The 21,194-nt window shown below is 43.5% G+C and overlaps 2 protein-coding genes across 8 annotated transcripts in view; one reads left to right on the plus strand and one right to left on the minus strand.

The window, feature by feature from the left end:
- Positions 1 to 1,630: 1,630 nt before the first annotated feature.
- RPUSD4 (RNA pseudouridine synthase D4) lies at positions 1,631 to 11,822 on the minus strand. 3 transcript variants are annotated; one of them, XM_012470166.2, is made up of 7 exons: positions 11,622 to 11,822; positions 11,067 to 11,232; positions 9,699 to 9,900; positions 5,441 to 5,534; positions 5,219 to 5,363; positions 3,992 to 4,089; positions 1,631 to 3,141 (listed from the first exon to the last, which is right to left on the minus strand). In XM_012470166.2, the coding sequence occupies exons 1-7, from the start codon at positions 11,808 to 11,810 to the stop codon at positions 2,917 to 2,919; spliced, it is 1,119 nt and encodes a 372-aa protein (XP_012325589.2). In that variant the 5' UTR covers positions 11,811 to 11,822; the 3' UTR covers positions 1,631 to 2,916. The 3 variants fall into 3 exon arrangements, with proteins under 3 accessions (XP_012325589.2, XP_012325591.2, XP_012325590.2); XM_012470168.2 differs by lacking the exon at positions 11,622 to 11,822 and adding an exon at positions 11,477 to 11,551; XM_012470167.2 differs by lacking the exon at positions 11,622 to 11,822 and adding an exon at positions 11,467 to 11,537.
- A 73-nt stretch (positions 11,823 to 11,895) lies between these two features.
- Positions 11,896 to 21,194, plus strand: part of FAM118B (family with sequence similarity 118 member B) — a 51,413-nt gene continuing 42,114 nt past the window's right edge. For 2 of the 5 annotated variants that reach the window (XM_064375557.1, XM_064375558.1), the window contains exon 1: positions 12,003 to 12,017. The gene's annotated coding sequence lies outside the window, so the exon portion shown is untranslated. Of the gene's footprint in view, positions 12,018 to 21,194 lie in introns of all 5 variants that reach the window. The other 3 variants (XM_012470164.2, XM_012470162.2, XM_012470160.3) reach the window with 3 other exon arrangements.

A 21,194-nucleotide genomic window follows, 5' to 3' on the forward strand; every position in this document is an offset into this window, starting at 1 on the left:
AATAATTACAAGCAGATGACATGACCTAATATTTGATGTTTCTTACAGTGTGCTTAAATGGTCTCTTAATTTTTAAAAGGCTATTCCATATTTACAAATAAAAGTTATTTCAAACACAAATCCATTTTTAAAATTTCATACTTTTATGGTTGATGAATCAACATACAAGAGCATTTCAGCTTACTCTGCCTAACTATAATCACATGGCCTGCCCACTTCCTGCACCCTTAAAGCTGCAGATCAACTAGGTTGTCTGAGGCTGTTGTCCTGGTCCTTAAGCGCCCCATGAGTCAGACAGGAAAGACAACAGTCCTTTTGTGGGGGATGGAGCCACTGACATCGGCTTCAGAGAGGTCTGGGAAGGTGCAGCAGGGCAGACATCTGCCCCAGTCTCCAATGTGGTAACCCTGTACCCCAGGGCAGCTTAGGAATTCTCAAAAAGTCAACAGCACTAGCTTGGTAGCTCCCAGTTCAGTAACCAACACGAAACCCAGCACTGAAGCGCTAAAGACTCACGAAGAACCACAGAGCAGCATTTGTAGCAAAGCCGGGCAGAAAGAACGGCGCAGCAGTTTCCCAGTCCAGCTCCAGCGTGCCCGCCTAGGGAACAACAGTCCTGCCTCACACTCACTTGTTAGTAAACCACACAGCTAACTTAATTTTCCAGCTAATGAGAGCTCCTTGAGATAAGTGAACATCCCCAGATAACTTCAACCTGGTAAATATTCAGTTTGCCAAATTAAAGACTAGCTTCACATCCTAGAGGAGACCATATTTATATGTAAATGAGAATATGAGAATATAAATCATCTGTCACTTCTCCAAATGTTTCCTGCCTAGCTCCTACTTTTATTCTGCTCTTCTAAGATTATTTTTTTTTGAGATGGAGTCTCCCTCTGTTGCCAGGCTGAAGTGCAGTGACGTGATCTCAGTTCACCGCAACCTCCAACTCCCTGGTTCAAGCAATTCTCCTGCCTCAGCCTCTCAAGTAGCTGGGACTACAGGCACGTGCCACCATGCCCAGCTGATTTTTTTTTTTTTTTGCATTTTTAGTAGAGATGGGATTTCACCATGTTGGCCAGGATGGTCTCGATCTCATCATGATCTGCCTGCCTCAGCCTCCCAAAGTGCTGGGATTACAGGTGTGAGCCACCATGCCTGGCCCTGTTTTTTTTTTGAGGCAGAGTCTCACTCTGTCACTCAGGCTGGAGTGCAGCGGCACAATCATGGCTCACTACAGCCTCAACCTCCTGGGCTCAGGTGATCCTCCTGCCTCAGCCTCCTGGGTAGCTGGGACCACAGGCATGCATGTGCCACCCCGCCTGGCTAATTCTTGTATTTTCTGTAGCAACAGGGCTTCACCATGTTGCCTAAGCTGGTCTTGACTCCTGGGCTCAAGTGATCTGCCCACCTCGGTCTCTCAAAGTACTGGGATTACAGGCATGAGCCACTGCACCCAGCCTTTTCTTCATTCTTGTGGGTATTCCTGTTCATCTGTTTCCCTGAATAAAGTGAATTATCAATATTTCCTAAGTGTCACATTCTTCTTCCTTTTTTTGACTAGCATGGTTTACTAGAAAAAGAAACAGCAGCAAAAATATTTAGTTCTTATATAAACAAAGTCATCTCATCTGTGCTTTCAAAGTTAAATTTATTATGCACAATAACAGGTACCATAGAGACAGGGAAGGGTTAGAAAGTGGCATCATCTACACAGAGGGAACATAAAGGCTGTGCTGGGGTGTACCCCCTAACTGTGCCATCACTCCACCTTTCTTTGTCAGCCTAAAGTAGTGTGAGGTGTATTCGTCTGCAAGAAACAAGGTGGGAGCTAGATGGACCAACTGAGCAGGGAGGCCAAGGTCATTTCCATCTATCCCTAATGGTGTTCAGTACAGCCCTCTCCTTTCTGAGACCCAAGAACAGGAGGTATGCTTCCACAACAGAGATTTTTTTTTTTAATGGCAGCACTCTCCTAACTACACATTTATGGACCAACCAAAGCCATCTCCAAGTCTAGAAAGCATACATACTACATGCAGCTAAAATGCCAACCACGGATCCAGAATTTTCAAGACGGCACCTTTCCTCTAACTTCTGTACCATTCATTAAACATAGATTGTAAACTGCTAGCCTGTAGACCAAATTCAACCTGCAAGTATTACGTGCTTGACTGCCTAAGCGTCTTTAAAAATTCTATTTAGTTGGCAATACACTGGGAGGTTTCACATAAGTATCCAGGTTTGTAGCTTCTCTGAAGAAATAAATGAGAAAATCCATTCCCACATGGCAAGAACAAGCTGGAGCTAACAACTGTTAGTGTGCCACTCCCCATGACTACCTTACACCCAGCCAGCCTCATGTATGCATGTTACCTGCCTGCCATTTACACCTGCTCTCCTTGCTTAGCAAATGTCCCACCTCAACCTCACACTCAACACCCCTTCACAGGTTCCATAATTGGAGTGTAGTAGGGTACCCATGCTATAGCTGGACAATTCCTGGATGCCATATTTGTTAACCACGGGAACCTTCCGGAGAGCTCCAGCGCTTCGCTGCTGGATAAAACAGTTCCTGACCCTAGATTCTGTCAGTTAGTTTTCCTTTCCAGTCACTGCCCCAATTTGCCTGGCCCTGGGCTCTGTTCCATATTGGCAATGAGAGCCTATGGCAGGGAGACGTTCCACAGTGTAGCTAAACTATCAGTGAACAGGCTTTGTTCTCCATTAAAAGCCCTGTAGCAGCTGAGATGCTCCACCTTATCCCACCTGGCTCTTCTGGAGTCTGTTCCAAGTGAGAAGTTAGCAGAGTCTCGTAAACAAAGAACAGATCAGGGTCCAATATATGCTCCCAGATGCCAGGGTGCTCTCACGATCTTCACAGTGCTCCCAGATGCCGGGGTGCTCCCATGGTCTTCACTGTGCTTCACTGTTCTTACTTTGATCCTGATCTGGCATCTCTAAACCCAGGCGGCGTAGGGAACGTACAAAGAAGTGAGGAAGTTTGCAGACCAAGTTAAGTTCCTCCTTCCTGGACCCCAGGGCAGGCAGGATCAGCTGCCGGGCATGCAAGTGAAGGGGGATGTAGCGGGCCTTCGACTGTTCCAGCCCCAGCTTCTTCAGGGTGCCCACAGACAGCTTCTACACAAAGAAAGGACAGACCCTTGACGAACACGCAAGTCAGGAGACTTTCACTTACAGAGAACCAACACTAAGCCCCTGGAAGGCACAGTAATGGAGAGCCTGCTTCAGGGGCATGTCTAAGAAAGGCTCAGAACCTAGGTAAGGCAAAAATGACCACACCAAAGATGTTCGTTTTAGCCAGTGGTTTTTGGCCTACCAGGAGAATGGGCTGTGACTTAAGGATGAAAAGCTTTTCTCCATGGTTCTTTTTCGAGATGAAGTTTCGCTCTGGTTGCCCAGGCTGGAGTGTAATGGCAGGATCTTGGCTCACAGCAACCTCTGCCTCCCAGGTTCAAGTGATTCTCCTGCCTCAGCCTCCCCAGTAGCTGGGATTACAGGCATGCGTCACCACCACGCCCGGCTAATTTTTTCTGTTTTTAGTAGAGACAGGATTTCTCCATGTTGGTCAGGCTGGTCTCGAAAGCCCAGCCTCAGGTAATCCGCCCACCTTGGCCTTCGGAAGTGCTGGGATTTCAGGTGTGAGCCACCACACCAGGCCCCCCATGGTTCTTTAGCAGTAGCAGGAAAGGCTGCATTCAGCCTTCAGAAACACTCCTCCCCTTGCACACAGCCTCCCAACAAAATCAGACTAAACAAATGAAACAGTAAGGTTTTCACTAACAAACCTGCAGTTCCAAGAAGACAGTCACTGACTGCTTCTAAATTTCTCTAAAAGCGAGATAAAGAGCTTGGTACCATGTCTGAAGACGATCAATAGGTTTTGCTGTAACTCATTTCAGATTTTTAGGAAAAGGAAGGCGTAAGTTCTCTCCCGTATCTGTTGCACATTGTGTCAAATTAGTATTACCTGAGGGGCCAACCTGTTCCAGTCTGAGTACTTGTGATCCCCAAGGACTGGACAATCCAATCCAAACGACAAGTGAACTCGAAGCTGATGTTTTATTCCTTAAAAGAGAAAGGGAAAGAAAACTTGTGAGGAGCTACAGAAATAATACCAGTATTGGCAACTGCTTCAAATCGTATTAAATCAAAGTGCAGTAAATTGGCCAAGGCCCGACTATAATAAAGTATAAAGAATAATATAACAAACTATAAGCTACATAGCACCAGACAGCTTAGGAAGTAAACACTGTAAATACTCCAAGTACCCCTCCATACCACAGTTCCCTCTTTCCACCATAGATAACCATTATCACATACCTGGTGTCTACCATTACCCCAACTTTTTAGTAATTTTACTACACAATGACAAGTAGTATCCATTTGCACATTATTTGAATTGTAGTAAAACATACATAAAATGTCCTGTTTTAACCACTGGTATTATAGTAAATGCTAAGTCAGTGGCATTAGGTGTATTCACACTGGTTTTGCAATTCCCACCGTCCGTCTCTAGAACTTTCTCATCTTCCCAAACTGAAACTCTGGACTCATTAAACAATTCCCCATTCATCTCCCCTCCTTTATCCTATCCTAAGATTTTGGCAACCACCATCTACTTTCTGCCTGTATACATCTGACTCTTCTAGGTACCTCACATGCGTGGAGTCACATAAAATATGCCCTTTTGTGCCTGGCTTATTTCACTTAGCATAATGTTTTCAAGGTGCTTCCATGTTGTAGCATATGTCAGAATTTCCCTTTCTTTAGTTCTTTTAAAGCTGAAAATAATATTCTACTGTACATATATGCTACGTTTTGTTTCTCCATTCATCTACCAATGGTCACTGGGATTATCTTCACCTTTTGGTACTGTGAATAATGCTGCTATGAATATGTGTGCAAATATGTGATTATTTTGGGTATATACCCAGAAGTGGAACTGCTGGATCTTCTGGTAATTCTATGCAGAATCATTTTGAGGAAACACTCTGCACAGTTTTAAATAGAGGTATTCAAACTGTTTGTATTCTTTTGTGAGCCACAATCATCCCTGTGGGAGCCCCCAGCCTCAGATTAGCACCAGAAGCACATTCTCACACAAGTCAGCCACTAGCTGCTCAGAACGAGGCCCTGGACAAAAGCTGGTGGCACAGGGTTTTGTGATCGCACTGCGGAAAAGTGACACCCTCACCAGTGATGGGATGGAGCTCCATGAGGGCGGAGGAGAGAGTGCTGCTGAGCACCCGGTACTGAGTTACAGCAACTTGTGCATTCCGGCTGCTCCGCATTTTCACCGTTTTCCCATCTTCCATGCGGTAGCTCGGAGACAATGTCATCTGAAGCCAAAGAAATCAAGATATGATTCCCAAGGAAGAGCAGCAACCCCCATGCCTCAGAGAGGCTGCTCGCCCACCTTGTGGTGTTGCTGCTGGCCTTGGGCCTCCTTCTCCACGATGGGGATGTCCACGACTCCTGCTGAGGGCATGGGGACGCGCACAGTGATGGCCCTGGGGGTGACACAGATCACTGCTTTAGCCAACCAAGCCAGAAAGGAGTTCCTAGATTTGGCTGCTTGGAGGATTTCACACTGGACCTTCTGCACTAATGTGTGATTTCTTTCCACCATAGAAAGCATTGTCGAAGTAACCACTGAGCTAAAGCCAGCCCGATGTGTGACTTCTTATAGTCGAAGGGGCCTGCAAGATTCTCTTGGCGTAATGCTTAGCCTGAGAGCTGATACATTTTACAAGCTTATCTTTTTTACTACTAAAGTCATACATGCGAACTATAGAATATTTGGGGTTAAAAAAAAAAACTATAATAACATGGTCTTTCTAGACTTTAAAAATGGGTATGTACAGTTAAAATTATGATAATATGGTTTTGTATTGTTTTTCTTTTTCAAATGATAAAAGATTGTAGAGTCTGACTGCATGTTAAATGAACAAATGAATAATTGGATAAATGAACCTAATAAAAAATTCAGAGAACTGTTCCTGGCTTATTTGTCACATAGCTAAAACAGGAGGAAACTGTACCCAAAGAAGTTATAGGGGCCGGGTGCAGTGGCTCTCGTCTGTAATCCCAGTACTTTGGAAGGTCGAGGTGGATGGATCACTTGAGGTCAGGAGTTAAGAGACTAACCTGGCCAACGTGGTGAAACCCCAGCTCTACTAAAAATACAAAAAAAAAATTAGCCAGGCGTGATGGTTTACGCCTGTAATCCCAGCTACTTAGAAGGCTGAGGCACAAGAAATGCTTTAACCCAGCAGGTGGAGGTTACAGTGAGCCAAGATCATGCCACTGCACTCCAGCCCTGGGGGCTGGGGCAAGAAAGTCATAGGAACCACAACCACAACTCAGTGACTCATTCCAAATCACTTCTGTTGGTGTTCTCCCTCTCATGATCTCACAGACAGGTAGAAAACTATTTAATCTGTCTGTAAATTTATGCCTCTTTCAGGTCAGTGATGGAAGAGTCCATCTGGGTACCTGGTGGCCTGTTGTATAATCACTAACCAAGGGGTCAAAATCCCACTGAGACACACCGTTTCACAATGTAGACACTCCACTTCAGGTTGGTGGAAGTCTGAGCTACTATCTGGTACATTTTATCATATTTTACAGATTTCGTAGATCCTCTGTGATAAGATTGCCCTTCCTAATGATATGACACTACAATTCAAGTATGTTCAATCAGTAAATATTCGCTGAATATTTACAGTGACAGGACAAAAATCCCCACTCTTGAGGAACTCAGAGTTTAGTAAGAAGATTCAAACAAATAAGCCAGGCTTGGTGGCAGGAGCATGCAGGCCCAGCTACTTGGGAGACTAAGGCAGGAGGACTGCTTGAGGCCAGAAATTTCAGGCTGCAGTGGGCTATGATCACACTTGGGAATGGCCACTGCACTCCAGCCTGGGCCATATAACAAGATCCCGTCTCAAAAAAACAAAAAAAATTGAAACAAATAACTATAATAATTAAGTCTGCTACGAAATTAAGTTAGCAAATGCTAATCAGTTGCCTACCATGTTCTAATTCCACTAATTCCAACTTCTACTTCCTGTATCCAGTATTTACGACTGTCATTAACTGGGCTGCAGCCCACCTTTCCAGCATCATCTCCCACCATCATCCACTCCAAACCGCATGCAAGCCCTCCTCCTTTGTGCATACCACCCCATGATGTAGAACATATTTCCACCTTCCCTATCAAATCCTATTCATTCAGCAAGACCCAACTGATTGATTTCAATTCCTCCATGAACCTGATACTGAGAATGGTTACCAATTTTGAACCTTGGTGTACAATTTTCACAAATAAAATAACATGTATTTTGTAGTCTTAATATTTTGATTGCTTGACTAGATATAATAATATTCTATTTTTTTATTTTTTCAACTTTTACTATGAACTAGGTACTGTGTTAAATATTTCACGTGAATCAATCTCATTTAACTATGTCATAAATCCTATTTTTCCATTTTTCATATGAAAAAAACAAAGCTTACAGAAGTTTAATAACTTGCCCAAGGCCCCATAGTTGGTAAATGACACTGCTGAGATTGAACACAAATCTTTTTGAGGTCTTCGCTGCTGTCCTAAATTTCTCCATTCTCCATAATCTCTTATTATAGTTGTTCTTAAATCTGATTGCACATCAAGTTTTAAAAGACAGGTGCCAATCCCCACAACCACCAGACTTATGAATGAGAACCTCTGTAGGTAGGTCTTAAGCATATAGACTTTTAAAGGGCTCCTTAGATCACAAAGTATCTGCAAAATCTGTAATATAAAAAAGGACTAACATTCAAAATATAAATGAATACTTACAAATCAAATAGAAAATAATAACCCAGGCCAGGCATGGTGGCTCATGCCTATAATCCTAGCACTTTGGGAGGCTGAGGTGGGCAGATCACTTTAGGTCAGGGGTTCAAAACCAGCCTGGACAATAAAGATACAAAAATTGGCTTGGCATGGCATGCACCTGTAATCCCAACTAACCAGGAGGCTGAAACATGAGAATCATTTGAACCCAGGAAGAGGCTGCAGTAAGCTGAGACTGTGCCACTGCCCACCAGCCTGGGTGACAGAGAGAAACTCCATCTCAAAAAAAAAAAAAAAAAAAAAAAAAAAAGAAAAAGAAAAAAATTTATGAACAACCAAATAGAAAAACAGGCAAAAGAAATAGTCTATTCCCAGAAAGGGAAACTCAAATAGCCAATAAACATGTAAATTGACAACCAACATCACTATTATACAGGGAAGTAGAAAATATCTTTTTATTTTAACTTATCACAGTGGCAAACCCTTTAAAAATGCTTTGGCTGATAAGGGGAGGTGGATACTCACCACTGCTGGTGGGAATGTAAACTGATAAAATCTTTGTGGAGAACAATGTGAATACATTAAAATTTTAAATATACACACCATTCAGCCCAGCGATTCAATTTTTAGAAATTTATCCTAAAAATACATTCACATATTCTTTGCAATAGGCTCTGAAAAATGAGAAATTACCTAAATATCCATCCATACAGTCTTATTTCACAGAGCAATTAAAAAGGAGACAGTTCTAAATGTACAACACAAAATGCTCTAAAATATATGACCTGAGTGAAAACTGCAGGGTACAAAACAGTGTGTAAAATACACTGCCATACACTAATATGCTTGTATATGCTCGATAACTCTGGACAAGACGCCAGTCACAGCGATTGCCCCTGGGGAACGGAACTGCACAGATGGGGAGTAGAGGATTTCCTTTTGGCTCATGTATCTTTTTTCTACTAAAAACACTGAGGTAAACCTCTATGTGCTAACATGGAAAGATCCCCAAGACATAGAGTTGAGCAGGGGAAAAAAGTATAATGTAAATGCTACAATGGGATATATATAGAAATATGTATGTACATATCTACACACACACACATACTGTATACACTAGACATGTATGTAAACGCATTGAGTAAGAACCAGAGGAATAAAAACGAAACTGATTACATGGGTTGATACCTCAAGGAAAAAGACTAGAATGGCAGAGTGGGTGGATTCTCCAGGAGTTTTTCACATTATCTTTGTTGTTTGATTATTTTTAGCACAGGAATAAAATCATCTATTACTTGTATAATTAATTGTTTACTTTTTCTTTAGAAACAGGGTCTTACTCTGTCATCCAGGCTGGAGTGCAGTGGTGCGATCATAGCTCATCTTAACCTCAAACTCCTGGGCTCAAATGATCCTCCCCTCTGAGCCTCCCAAGTGGCTGGGACTACAGGTATGTACTACTATACTGGGCTAAGTTTTTACTTTTTATAGAGAAAAGGTGTCACTATGATGCCCAGGCTGATCTCCAACTCCTGGCCTAAAGCGATCCTCCTACCTCTGCCTCTCAAAGTGCTGTGATTATAGGCATGAGCCGCCATGCCCAGCCCATGCTTGTATAATTAATTTTTGATAGTTTTGATGTACACCAGAATTAAGAACCACTGTTCTATCAGACTTAATATTCTAAGCACCAAAGCTGTTTCACATACTTTTTATAAATCTCACAGGTCCTAGAGCATGCCTTCTATTAATGGGAGTTTCTGCTCTTTAATGAATAAATAGATGAAAGAAATGCCTCCACTTATACCACCTCTACTGCCATCAGCAGGCCTCATACCAGTACTTCTTCACCACCTGACGGGTTCTAAACAACTCTTGGACTTGATGTGCCATGTCCTTGTCCCAAGCCAACACCATCACGCCTGTGGTTTCCTTGTCCAGCCGGTGACACAGATGCAAGGGCTCTGCCTTGTGGCCATGAAGCATCTTTGCCAGGATAGGTAGTACATCACTGATGCAGAGCTGGACCCCAGGGCCACCTAAGAAGGAGAAAGCCAGAGGTTTGAGTGGCCAGAAAAAGATCTCACCAAAGAACTACTGGGGAGAAAAGTCCTTAATGGATAAACTGTCAATATTTTCTAGAGCTTTACTACTTAAGTGAGGTCCAGAGACTAGCAACAATGGCATGTCCAGGGAGCTAATTAGAAATGAATATCCAGCTCCCAACCTAGACTACTCAATCAGAATCTGCATTTTACAAGCTGCCCAAGTGATTCATAAGCAAATTAAAGTTTGAGAAGCACCATTCTAGAGCATGTGGCTTTCTTCTCAGACATCCTTTGCAAGACCATGAGGCCCCTGAGAAGGATTAAGTAAGAGTGATTAAGATGATGGGCTTTGGGGTTAGACATTCCTGGGGTTCTACTCTACTCTTCTTACTAACCATTTGACCTTGGACACATTACTTCTCTTTCCCACTTTGCTTTCGTGTTATAAAATGTAAATATCTGGAAAACAACTTCATTGTGGAATGGGAAGGCAAAAGGCTGTTGTAAAAATCAAGGGAGAAAAAATTATAGAAACACTGGGCAATGTCTGATTCAATTCCTTGTCTTTATGAACGACTATCTCCGTATCTCCCCAAAAAGCATTACCTTCTTCTAACTAAAATGGGCCTTCTCCCTCTGCAAAATTCTTTCACAAACGCATTTTTTAAATCAATCTTTCCTGACTCACCTCAGCTGTTCCTGACAACTACATGCGACATTTGTTGAAACATTTGAGTATCCACTAAATTCCAGTCACTCTAGGGTTGTATGTTACAGATACTCCAAAACAAACACACGCGCGCGCCCGCGCGCGCACACACACACACACCCCCTTATTTCTTATGTATCATTTTCTCATTCCCAGTTTTGATGTAAGATAACCTTTAGCCTAGAACCATGTAGCCTTTTCATGTCTCTACAGTGGTCCCTGTGGTCTGCACACAGCGTATTCCACGAATTGCTGTTTATTGTCAGATATTTGGAAGGTGAGGACTCTTATTTATTTATTTCTGTGTCCTGGGTGGCTCCTTATATTGGATAGTAGTCTACAAAGGTTTAATTAATTTGAACGCAAGGCTTCAGAGTGCACCACAAGTTACGTCTGTTTTCCTCGATTGTAGCAGAAAGCAGCTTCCCCTTTCCCACGTGATCCTTACCATGCACAGGGAGACCGTAGGGCTTATTGATGACCACAAGGTTCTTGTCCTGGTGAAGAATTCCTCGGGTTAGTGCCTTAGCAAGCACGTTGGGGTGGACTCGCTGTAGCTGCCGTGTGTACCGCACTAATTCCTGCACTCTCCGATGAACAGGGTTTGTGGACACCTAGGGAGAAAGAAGGAGCGGTGGGGAATATCTGGTGCGGAAGCGGGGAGAAGACCTTCCATAAAGGTCTGGGTGAGAATCTCAGTAGGGAATGACTATCTTTGCATCAGACCCGCGCCTTCCTCGAGCAATTTGAGAGCAGGGGTACGCGTCTGGCTAACCCGCGTACCCACGCAGTGGTTAGGACTGAGCCTGACAGTAACCAAAGACCCAGCTCACGGGAAAACACCGTACCCTTACTGACCCCTCCACTCCGCCTTCTCCCCACTTTCCCATCTTGCGTCCGGGGTATTGACTTACACGCAGTCAGAGGACCCTTCTACCTACTCCCCGTCTGGGAAACCAATGAGCGCACTGCCTTTTGGGAGTTGTGGTCCCTTCGCACTCACCGGCTCCTTCTTTGTGACTTGTTCCTGTTTCTGGGCTCTGAGCTTCTGCGCTAATCTCTGAGCATTTAAGGGCTCAGAGGCAGTGGCAGCGGAACAAAATGGCTTTGAAACGAGAGTGAAGAGACTCCCTAAACTCTGGCCGTTTCCCCGGATCCAGAAGCCCAACACCCTCCCCCTGGGAGCCGCCATCTTGCCAGGAAGGGCGGGGCGAGCCAAGACCACGCGGAGAAGGGATACAGGAGGGAGGCGGGAGTGGGTGGGCTCTGCGGGTCACGTGCGGGGTGGAGCCTGGGCGAGTCACGTGGGGCGGTGCGCGCTCAGTGGGGCGGTGCGCGCTCAGTGCGGCTGCGCCGGCCGGTAGCTGCAGCTGGAGCGGTGGCGTTTGGAGGAGACGCGGTGAGTCTGTAGGGAAGCCGGGCTGGGGCTGGGACATTCCGGTGCCTCAACGCTTTAACGTTTTCCGCTTCCCTGGGAAGCACTGGTCTGAGAAACGCTTCTCCTTTTGGTACACGATCCCACCCAAAAGCTCCTCCCCGTCCCCGCGCCCCTTTAGAAGCGATGTCCCATAAACGCTCTTCCCAGAGCCCTCTTAGGCACCGACGCCGTCCCTCTTAGCCACTCAGTCTCCGGTTATCCGCCAGTCCCCTGCGGGACGCGTCGGGTACCCTCTTGATCGGATGCACGGGTCTCTGTAGCCTCTCCACCCTTCGTCTTCCAACTCCCAGCCTGTTTCACGTTGTAACCTGTCCCCCTCTCCTAAGGATTACGGTCCCTTCGCTTATCTAGGGCCCCCAGCCCCTATTTCCTACTTAGGGAGCAATGTGTTTTTTTCTGTCCTTCCTCAATAATTCATTTCTTGGGGTCTCCTCCCTACCTTCCCTACTCCTCCTAAAAAAAAGGCTGAAAGTATACAGAGCACAGACCTTCACTTTTCCTGTTTCCTTTATTTTTCCTCTCCATAGTTGCAACCAAACCCTTTCTCACGAGATGCGATGTTGGGATTCCCTTGCCCAAACTGCACGCGACTCCCTTTAATTTCACTCAGGGGTGGCTGGGAAGATAAACATCTGTTTAGGATGGTAGCGTTAAAAATAACTTGGGCTACACCTGCCATTTGTTGAGAGGAAGGCTTATGCTGAGTTCAGAAAGAATGTCCTGAAAACTAATGGATCTGTGACGATAGAGGAAACAATTTTTTAAGACTGCTTAGAACGAGGGCTGCCTGAGGAGTTATTAGAGAATAGGTAGTTGAATTAGATTTGGGTTCTACACATCCGAAGGGGATTGGCAGAAGGGAGCCATACCAACAGGAAACTAAAATTGATCAGGTGGAGCTACCCGTAGAAGATTCAAGTTGAAGAAGAGTTTTAACTAGAGGTGATAAGTAGTGGGGAGGCTTTGAAGCTTCTTGTGTAGACAGAGACTCCTTGAAAGTGGAATTCTGAATCTGGCAGTTGAATGCTGGACAGATGGAAAAGGAAAGGATTCATTGATAGTGTGAAAACTAGCTACAATCCGGGTGGTCAGTGATGAGGTCATACTTCATTCAGTGGTCTTTTTCCCCTAACCTGTAACTGTCCTTTAAGTTTGAATGGATTATGAGTTATGCAGGTCAAGGCATACTCTTGGCAGCTACTGTTGATCTGTGAGTCCTTGGAAGACTCTTTTTTTTTTTTTTTTTGAGACGGAGTCTTGCTCTGTCGCCAGGCTGGAGTGCAGTGGCGCAGTCCTGGCTCACTGCAACCTCCGCCTCCTGGGTTCAAGCGATTCTTCCTCCTCAGCCTCCCGAGTAGCTGGGACCACAGGCGCGTGCCACCACGCCCGGCTAATTTTTGTATTTTTAGTGGAGATTGGGTTTCACCATGTTGGCCAGGATGGTCTCGATCTCTTGACCTCGTGATCCACCCGCCTGGGCCTTCCAAAGTGCTGGGATTACAGGCGTGAGCCACCGCGCCCGGCCAGGACTCTTTTTTTAAAATCCACTCACCTGGCACATAGTAAACTCATATCTGTTAGATGGCTGAAGTGCATCATAAATGTGCGCTAGGTGTGTCTGAACATTTTGAATTGTCTTATTTCTGTCATTGTTTAACCTGAATGAAGGTAGAGGCAGATATATTTGTAAAGTGAGAAAGAAGCAAGGCTTGTGTATGTTTCTTGTTATAAGGCAGGTGTAAATGCAGATCAGATATAAATGCAAAGAATTACAGAGGAAGTGGGAAACAACATATGTTTCTCCTGTCATCCCCCCTCCGCCCCCTTCCACACAAATTTACCAGTAGGACAGAGATCTATAAAAGCTGAGAAATTCCACCCTAAAAGAATTATTACTTTCCATGCTCCAGACCTAGGTTCTAATTTCACTAAACAGTTGAACATCACGTGTCGCTTAGATACTTGAAGCTCCCTTTTTCAAGAACCCTGAAATGTTGACATCAAGACTTAAATTCATATCATTACATTAATTAAAAACTTGTTTTGGGTACAGCACATTTATGGTTTTGTGTGGGGGGTAGGAGAACCTGTTTCTACCCTAACCTTATGGCATTCAAGAAACTACACCTGTTCTCGCGGAATTGGCCTTCTGTGGCAGGAAACAAAATGAACCAACTCATATGTCATTGTTAGTGACACAGAGCTTGTGCGCCTGGGTTTCAAGTGAACTCAAAGCACACACTTAGTGACTAAGAATAAAAACGTTGGTCCCTTTCCCCTGGAGAAGGAACTTTTAGGTTTGTCTTGTTGAAATTTTGTAGAGAAATTTAAAGAATTCAAAGTTTTTGTTTGGTTTGACAGTACAGCTTTAGCCAGTGTGGGTACATAAGTTACCACTTCCTTAATGTTTCTCCTGTGAGTTCAGGCACTTGGTGATTTAAAATAGAGTTGTTCTCAGTATAAAGAATTTATGCAATTTCATGTCTTTTTTTTTTTTTTTCTTCAATTTTCAGAGCAATAATCACCCCTCAGATTAACCTCATTGGCTGCCATACTGCCACTGCAAAAAACTCTTTTTTTTTTTTTTAATCTCTATGTTGCCTCCTCCCACTTCCTCATTCAGCTGGTCCTTTTTTAGTCAGTTCACTTTTCCACTTCAGCGCCAATGTCATAGTCCGTTTGTTGAGAACTCCTCTTGTCTAAACTGTTTTCTTAGAACAAGGAAGAAAATTCTATTAGTGATTTCTTCATTCCTGCAGAGTACAGCTCTGTTCAAACATGGCTTATTTACATTGATTTTAATATATCATAATATGTGCCCCCAAAATAACCATATAAAGAAGAACTTGATAATTTCTTTTTAAAGATATTTCCCAGTCTATGCAGGAACAAAAAGGCTGCCTTTGTATTTCACAGGTTTAAACAAGGACTGACTAATAAAGGAACTTATGTTTATCACAAATTTAAGATTAATTAGTGGCATAAAGTTAAGTTACACCTCCTCAAACTATGATTTGCTAGTTGCAGATTAACCAGTGATCCCGTTTCCTTGAAGAGCAGGAAGTACTTCGTTGTTTTATGGTTTTAGAGAGATTAAAGGAGGTAATTAGCAGGAACTCTCAGGAGGTGTCCTGGAAAGTGCAGTCATTGGGAGCCAGGAGGTGTGGACTAGTCCCAGTTCAGCCGCTGTGAACTTGAACAAATAATTTGGGCTTCAGTTTTTTGTCATTTGAAAGATCTTTGCAACTCTAAGTTTCTAGTCTACGAAGATTTTCCACTGATACTTAATTACTTCTCTTTCAGCCCTGATTTGTGGATTTATTTCAGATTTATCTTGAATACATTTAGTATTGACACTAAGAAACTGGATTCTTCTCTTGTCCCCAGAATTTAACTTTATGCTACAGAGCTAATGTTTATATTTGGAGGTTACTTCCTTGAGTGGTGTTGGAATATACCTTAAGATTTCCTAAATGGGGTGGGGCACATGGCTCACACCTTAATCCTACCACTTTGGAAGGCCTAGGTGGGAGGATCTTTTGAGCCCAGGAGTTTGAGATCTCCTGGACAACACAGCAAGACCTCTTCTCTACAGAAAATCACAAAATTAGCTGGGCATGGTGGCGCACCTGTGATCCTAGCTGCCCCTGAGGCTGAGGTGGGAGGATCACTTAAGCCCAGGAAGTCGAGGCTGCAGCTGCAGTGAAACAGTTTCTCAGGCCAGGTGTGATAGCTCACACCTGTAATCCCAGCACTTTGGGAGGCCGGGGTGGGTGGATTGCCTGAGGTCAGGAGTTTGAGACCAGCCTGGCCAACATGGTGAAACCCTGTCTCTACTAAAAATACAAAAATTAGCCGGGCTTGGTGGCACATGCCTGTCATCCCAGCTGTTTGGGAGGCTGAGGTAGGAGAATCTCTTGAACAAGGGAGCTGGAGGTTGCAGTAAGCCGAGATCACGCCATTGCACTCCAGCCTGGGTAGCAGAGTGAGACTCCGTCTCAAAAAACCAAAACAAAACAAAAACCATTTCTCTGCCCTTCCTACCTCATAGTCCCATTTTTTAGAGGCAAGCACTCAATTATTTTCCTCTTTTCCTGTCTTTACATAAGTTGTCAACATCATCAGTATTCTTAAAACACCATATAACAAAACCAGTTTTACCATATAGTTTCTATGCCATTTTTCTGGTCACAAAAACATACCCAACTTCTAAATAAAGACCAAAACATTTCTAATATGAAACACTGAAACAAGTAAAATATTCACCCACTTTTTGGTGAGTCAGTAAGTTGCTGCAGTCATAGTCGTGGTGGGTTAAATCAAGGAATAAATGTGTGCAAAGTGACGATTGTCAGAAGCATCTCCTACCACCATGCTCAGTTCCAAAACAATCACCCATAGGGCAGGCTCACTGAGAGCTTTTGTGCCGCATCAGTTATTGTTGTGCATTTGGATGATTACCATAGACTTTGCAGATTTTTATTGATGGTAATTTATAGTCATTCATGCATTTTCCAGCTCAAGCTCACAGGTGGCTAGAACCTATGCCGGCAGATTAGAGCACAAGGCAGGAGCCAGCCCTAGACAGGACACCATATATCATAAGGTGTGCATACATGCACACACAAACACAGGGACTATATAGACGCAGTAGGTAACCTAATAGACACATCTCTCTGGGACATGGGAGGAAAACAGCATACCTGGAGAAAACCCACACAGACGGTGACCTCAGCCAGGAATCACTTATTTTCTCGTTAATGTTATGAAAAAACGAGGTTGAACAAACAATGTTTTTTGAGGGTCTGCTGTATCTTCTTGTTGCTAAATAGTTGGTTTGTTATTCTTTCTTGGTTTTCCCCTCATGTTTGGTCTGTTGATTTCTTGTTGCGATAGATTAGTATTTAGCTCTTGCATCCCACCACTTTCCTATTTTTCCATGCCCTCTACCACCTAGTATAATTCTATTGTAATTTTTTTGCTAAAACAGGGAGCTTTTATGTACTTGCACCTTTGTCAAATACTGTTCACTGTTGAGCTAGATGATCTATTACAGTGTGTTCCTCCTGGTGTGTAGGTTGGCCTTCACCTGTGTTTTTCAAGTACCTACTGTTAATTTTTCCCCAAATGCTCCAATATATTTGTCACATTCTTACCAGTAACATTTTCTGTGAGCTCAAATGTATAACCTCTGTCTGTTTATTAGAGCCCTGCCTCCTCCTCCTCCTGCCTTTACCGTTGCTCTCAAGAGCAGCTGAGATACTCCTGGAACTGCCCTTTCCTGTACAGGAACTGTATCTTCCTATTTCTGGGCTTATGTCATTTTTTTTTCAAAGCACATACTCCAGTTATTTCTGAGAAGTATTTGAATGACTTTGTTTTGCCCACACACTTGTTTGATAGTTTGGCAGTTATGTAATTCTAAATTGGAAATCATGTTCTCACAGAATGTTGAAGGATTGCTGTACTGTGTTCTGGTGTCTGTAATTGCTCTAGAGACATGGTGATTCAAATCCTTCTTATGTGACTGTATTTGGTTTGTTTTCTCCTCTTCTGGAAGCTTTGAGGATATTCTCTATCCCTGGTGTTCTGCAGTTGTATGATGTTTATTAACACCATGGTGTGGGTTTGTACTCAGCTGTTTTGCTGAGTTCTCATGGACGGTTTGATTCTGGAAATTCATGTCCTCTCATTACGGGATGTTTTCTTATACTATTTCTGTGATTTTTCGCTCAATCTTTAATTTTTCCTTGATACCTTTTTGTAATATCCATTCTTGTTATGTGGATATGGTGGGCTCTGAGGGCCCATTGTAGTGTTTTGGTTTTCTTCCTCTCTGCATGGGCTTCATTTCCTGCTGGTGATATGGGCCTTTGCACCTGTGCCTGTCTGGGTATGTCTTCCCTCAGATATCCAGTGACTTGCTCCCTCACCTCACTTTGGATGAATCCACAGATCTTTGTTTAAATGTCACCTCAGTGAGGAGAGCGCTGGATTGAGAAGTGCAGATCCCCATCTCACTTCCCTGCTTTGTTCTCTCCAGGAGCATCTCCCACCATCTAGCATCCCACATATTTATTTACTTGTCTCCCTCACCACTAAAATAAAAATGCCGTAAGGGCAGGGCTTTTGTTTGTTTTGTTAAGGGCAGGGCTTTTGTTTGTTTTGTTTACCTCTTTAACACCAGCTTCTAAAACAGTTCCCGGCAACGAACAGATGCTTAATAATTTCTTTGAAGAATAAATTAATTCTTTTATCGTAGCATTTCTTCAAATGTCTAATAATTGTGACTGTTCATTTTTGTTTCGTTTTTTGTTATTTTAAGTTCCCAGGATGGGTCTCGTTGGGTGGTAGGCATTACTATAGGGTGATGGGTATATATGGGTTTTGTGTATATGTTTGTACAAATGTATATGTTTGCCAGTATTTCTTTAGCTGACAATGCATTGGTTGCTGGGACAACGATAGGGGCTTGGAGAACCTTTTAGTATGCATCTTTTGACATAATCTGTATTTTCAGTTCTTCTTTGCTCCTGTTGATGTATTTTACTCTAGACCCATTTCAGATTTCAGTTCATTTTTCTCTAAACCTCTGGATTTGGAGGTGGAAAAAATAGATGAAAATAGATAGTGCTCTGGCTTAGCAGGGGGTCAGGAAGAGAATTTGTGCATTAGTTAATAGACTATGCCAATCCACATTTTAGGGTCTGCATTTAAAGCTTGCTTTCCATCTACAAAAATTCATTGAAAAATTGAATGCTTCTCTCCTGCACCTCACATTCTTTGGTTTTATACCTTGAAAAAAGAAAAACTCCTCTGTTGCCATTTTAATAGGGTACTTGGAAAAAGATTGAGAGGTAAACACTTAAGAACAGAAGTTATCATGTTTTATATTTTTAGTGTCACGGAATGCAGCACAGTAATATCACATAAGGAGAAGCACACATTTCTTGTTTTCTTCATTTATTTTTAGAAGCTTATCCTCCAGCTCTCGTTTATTTATCTTTTTTATGTTTTTTGTTTTTTTTTTTTTGAGAGAGAAAGAGAGAGGATCTCTCTTTTTTGCTCAGACTGGAGTGGGCATGATCATGACTCATTACAGCCTCGACCTCCTGGGTTCAAGCAATCCTCTCACCTCAGCCTCCCAAGTAGCTGGAACCACAGGCATGTGCCACCACACCTGGCTAATTTTTTAATTTTTGTAGAGGCAGGGTCTCCCTATTGTTTATATGCCTTAAAAGTCACATTAACAGAGTGTGTAAGAAATGTTGTCTTTTTAGCTCTCTTGCTAAGGAACAGGTTTGAGATCTGTTGCCGGAACTTAGTACTTCACTGCAGTTTTACAGACTCCACAGAAGTCTCGTCCATGGGGCTGGGGTGTGTCTGCCCTCCGTTAACTCTTCCTAGATTCCTGCTCATTCCCAGTGCCTTCCTACCCCCAGACACTAGAAATAGACTGCTTCTTTCTTTGTTGTACTGCAGAAAACAGGCACTACTGTACTTATTAAAATTAACTTTAAAAAAAAAAAAAAAAACCTCAGCCAGGTACAGTGGCTCACGCCTGTAATCCCAGCACTTTGGGAGGCCGAGGAGGGTGGATCATCTGAGGTCAGGCATTTGAGACCAGCCTGACCAACATGGAGAAATCCTGTCACTACAACAAATACAAAATTAGCCCAGTGTGGAGGTGCACGCCTGTAGTCTCAGTTACTCGGGAGGCTGAGATAGGAGAATCGCTTGAACCCGGGAGGCGGAGATTGCAATGAGCCGAGATCATGCTGCACTCCAGCCTGGGCAACAAGAACGAAACTCTGTCAAAAAAAAAAAAACAAAAAACCTCAAGCAGTGCTCAAGCTGCTTGAGTTTTTTTTTTTTTTTTTAAGTTAATTTTAATAAGACATTGAATGAAAGAAGAATTTTTTTTAAAAAAGGAGGAGCTTGCCAGGTGCGGTGGGTCATGCCTGTAATCCTAGCACTTTGAAAGGCCGAGGCAGGCAGATCATGAGGTCAAGAGATGGAGACCATCCTGGCCAATATGGTGAAACCCCTTCTTTACTAAAAGTACAAAAATTAGCTGGGCTGGGCGTGGTGGTACATGCCTGTAGTCCCAGCTACTTGGGAGGTTGAGACAGGAGGAACGCTTGAACCCAGGAAGCAGAGGTTGCAATGACCTGAGATCGTGCCACTGCACTCTAGCCTGGTAATAGAGCGAGACTCTGTCCCTCAAAAAAAGTGGGGGGGACGGTGCTTACATATAAGATTTATGGTTTAAAAGCAGGGGCAGGTGGATCACGAGGTGAAGAGATCGAGACCATCCTGGCCGACATGGTGAAACCCCGTCTCTACTAAAAATACAAAAAAATTAGCTGAGTTTGGTGGCGCACGCCTGTAGTCCCAGCTACTTGGGAAGCTGAGGCAGGAGAATTGCTTGAACCCGGGAGGCGGAGGTTGCAGTGAGCCGAGGTCGTGCCACTGCACTCCAGCCTGGTGCCTGGTGACGGAGTAAGACTCTGTCTCAAAAAATAAATAAATAAATAAATAAATAAGAAAAGCAGGGGCAAACTCTAATGAATGAGGTTTTTAGAATTGATATGAACATGAATCCAGAATGCTCAGACTTATTCCCACAGTTCCTCTTAAAAACTGCTTTTCTCCACTTAAACCCTAATGTCAGCAGTGGTTAGCTCCACGTTGGATGAAGGAGGGCTTCATTTTGCTCTTTCTGCATAATTGTTCTTTACATGTTTCCTGCAGTGATTTGCTACTTTCAAATCTGGGGGAAAGGTGCTCTCTTTTTCTTGAATGAAGTGTCCACCTGCCTCCCCTGGGCCCAGGCTGACAGCTTTCTGGCTGTTCCCTGAAAGTCCTCTTTGGTCTTCCACTGACCTCTTTCACTTCCTTATGAAAGTATGTTTTTAGTCTCCCTAACCCGTTTTCTCTCTCTCTTTTTTAAATACCCTCAATTGTTTTCTCTGGCCACTTTTTTTTTTTTTAAGATTGATGCTTGGCTGGGCTTGGTGGCCCATGCCTGTAATCCCAACACTTTGGGAGGCCAGGGCAAGAGGTTTGCTTGAGGCCTGGAGTTCAAGACCAGCCTGGACAACATAGCAAGACCCCATCTCTACAAAAAAATTTAAA

This window comes from Aotus nancymaae, unplaced genomic scaffold (assembly GCF_030222135.1).
Source record: "Aotus nancymaae isolate 86718 unplaced genomic scaffold, 86718_ANA_hifiasm-v0.15.2.pri h1tg000012l, whole genome shotgun sequence".
In the NCBI taxonomy this organism is placed as follows: domain Eukaryota; kingdom Metazoa; phylum Chordata; class Mammalia; order Primates; family Aotidae; genus Aotus; species Aotus nancymaae.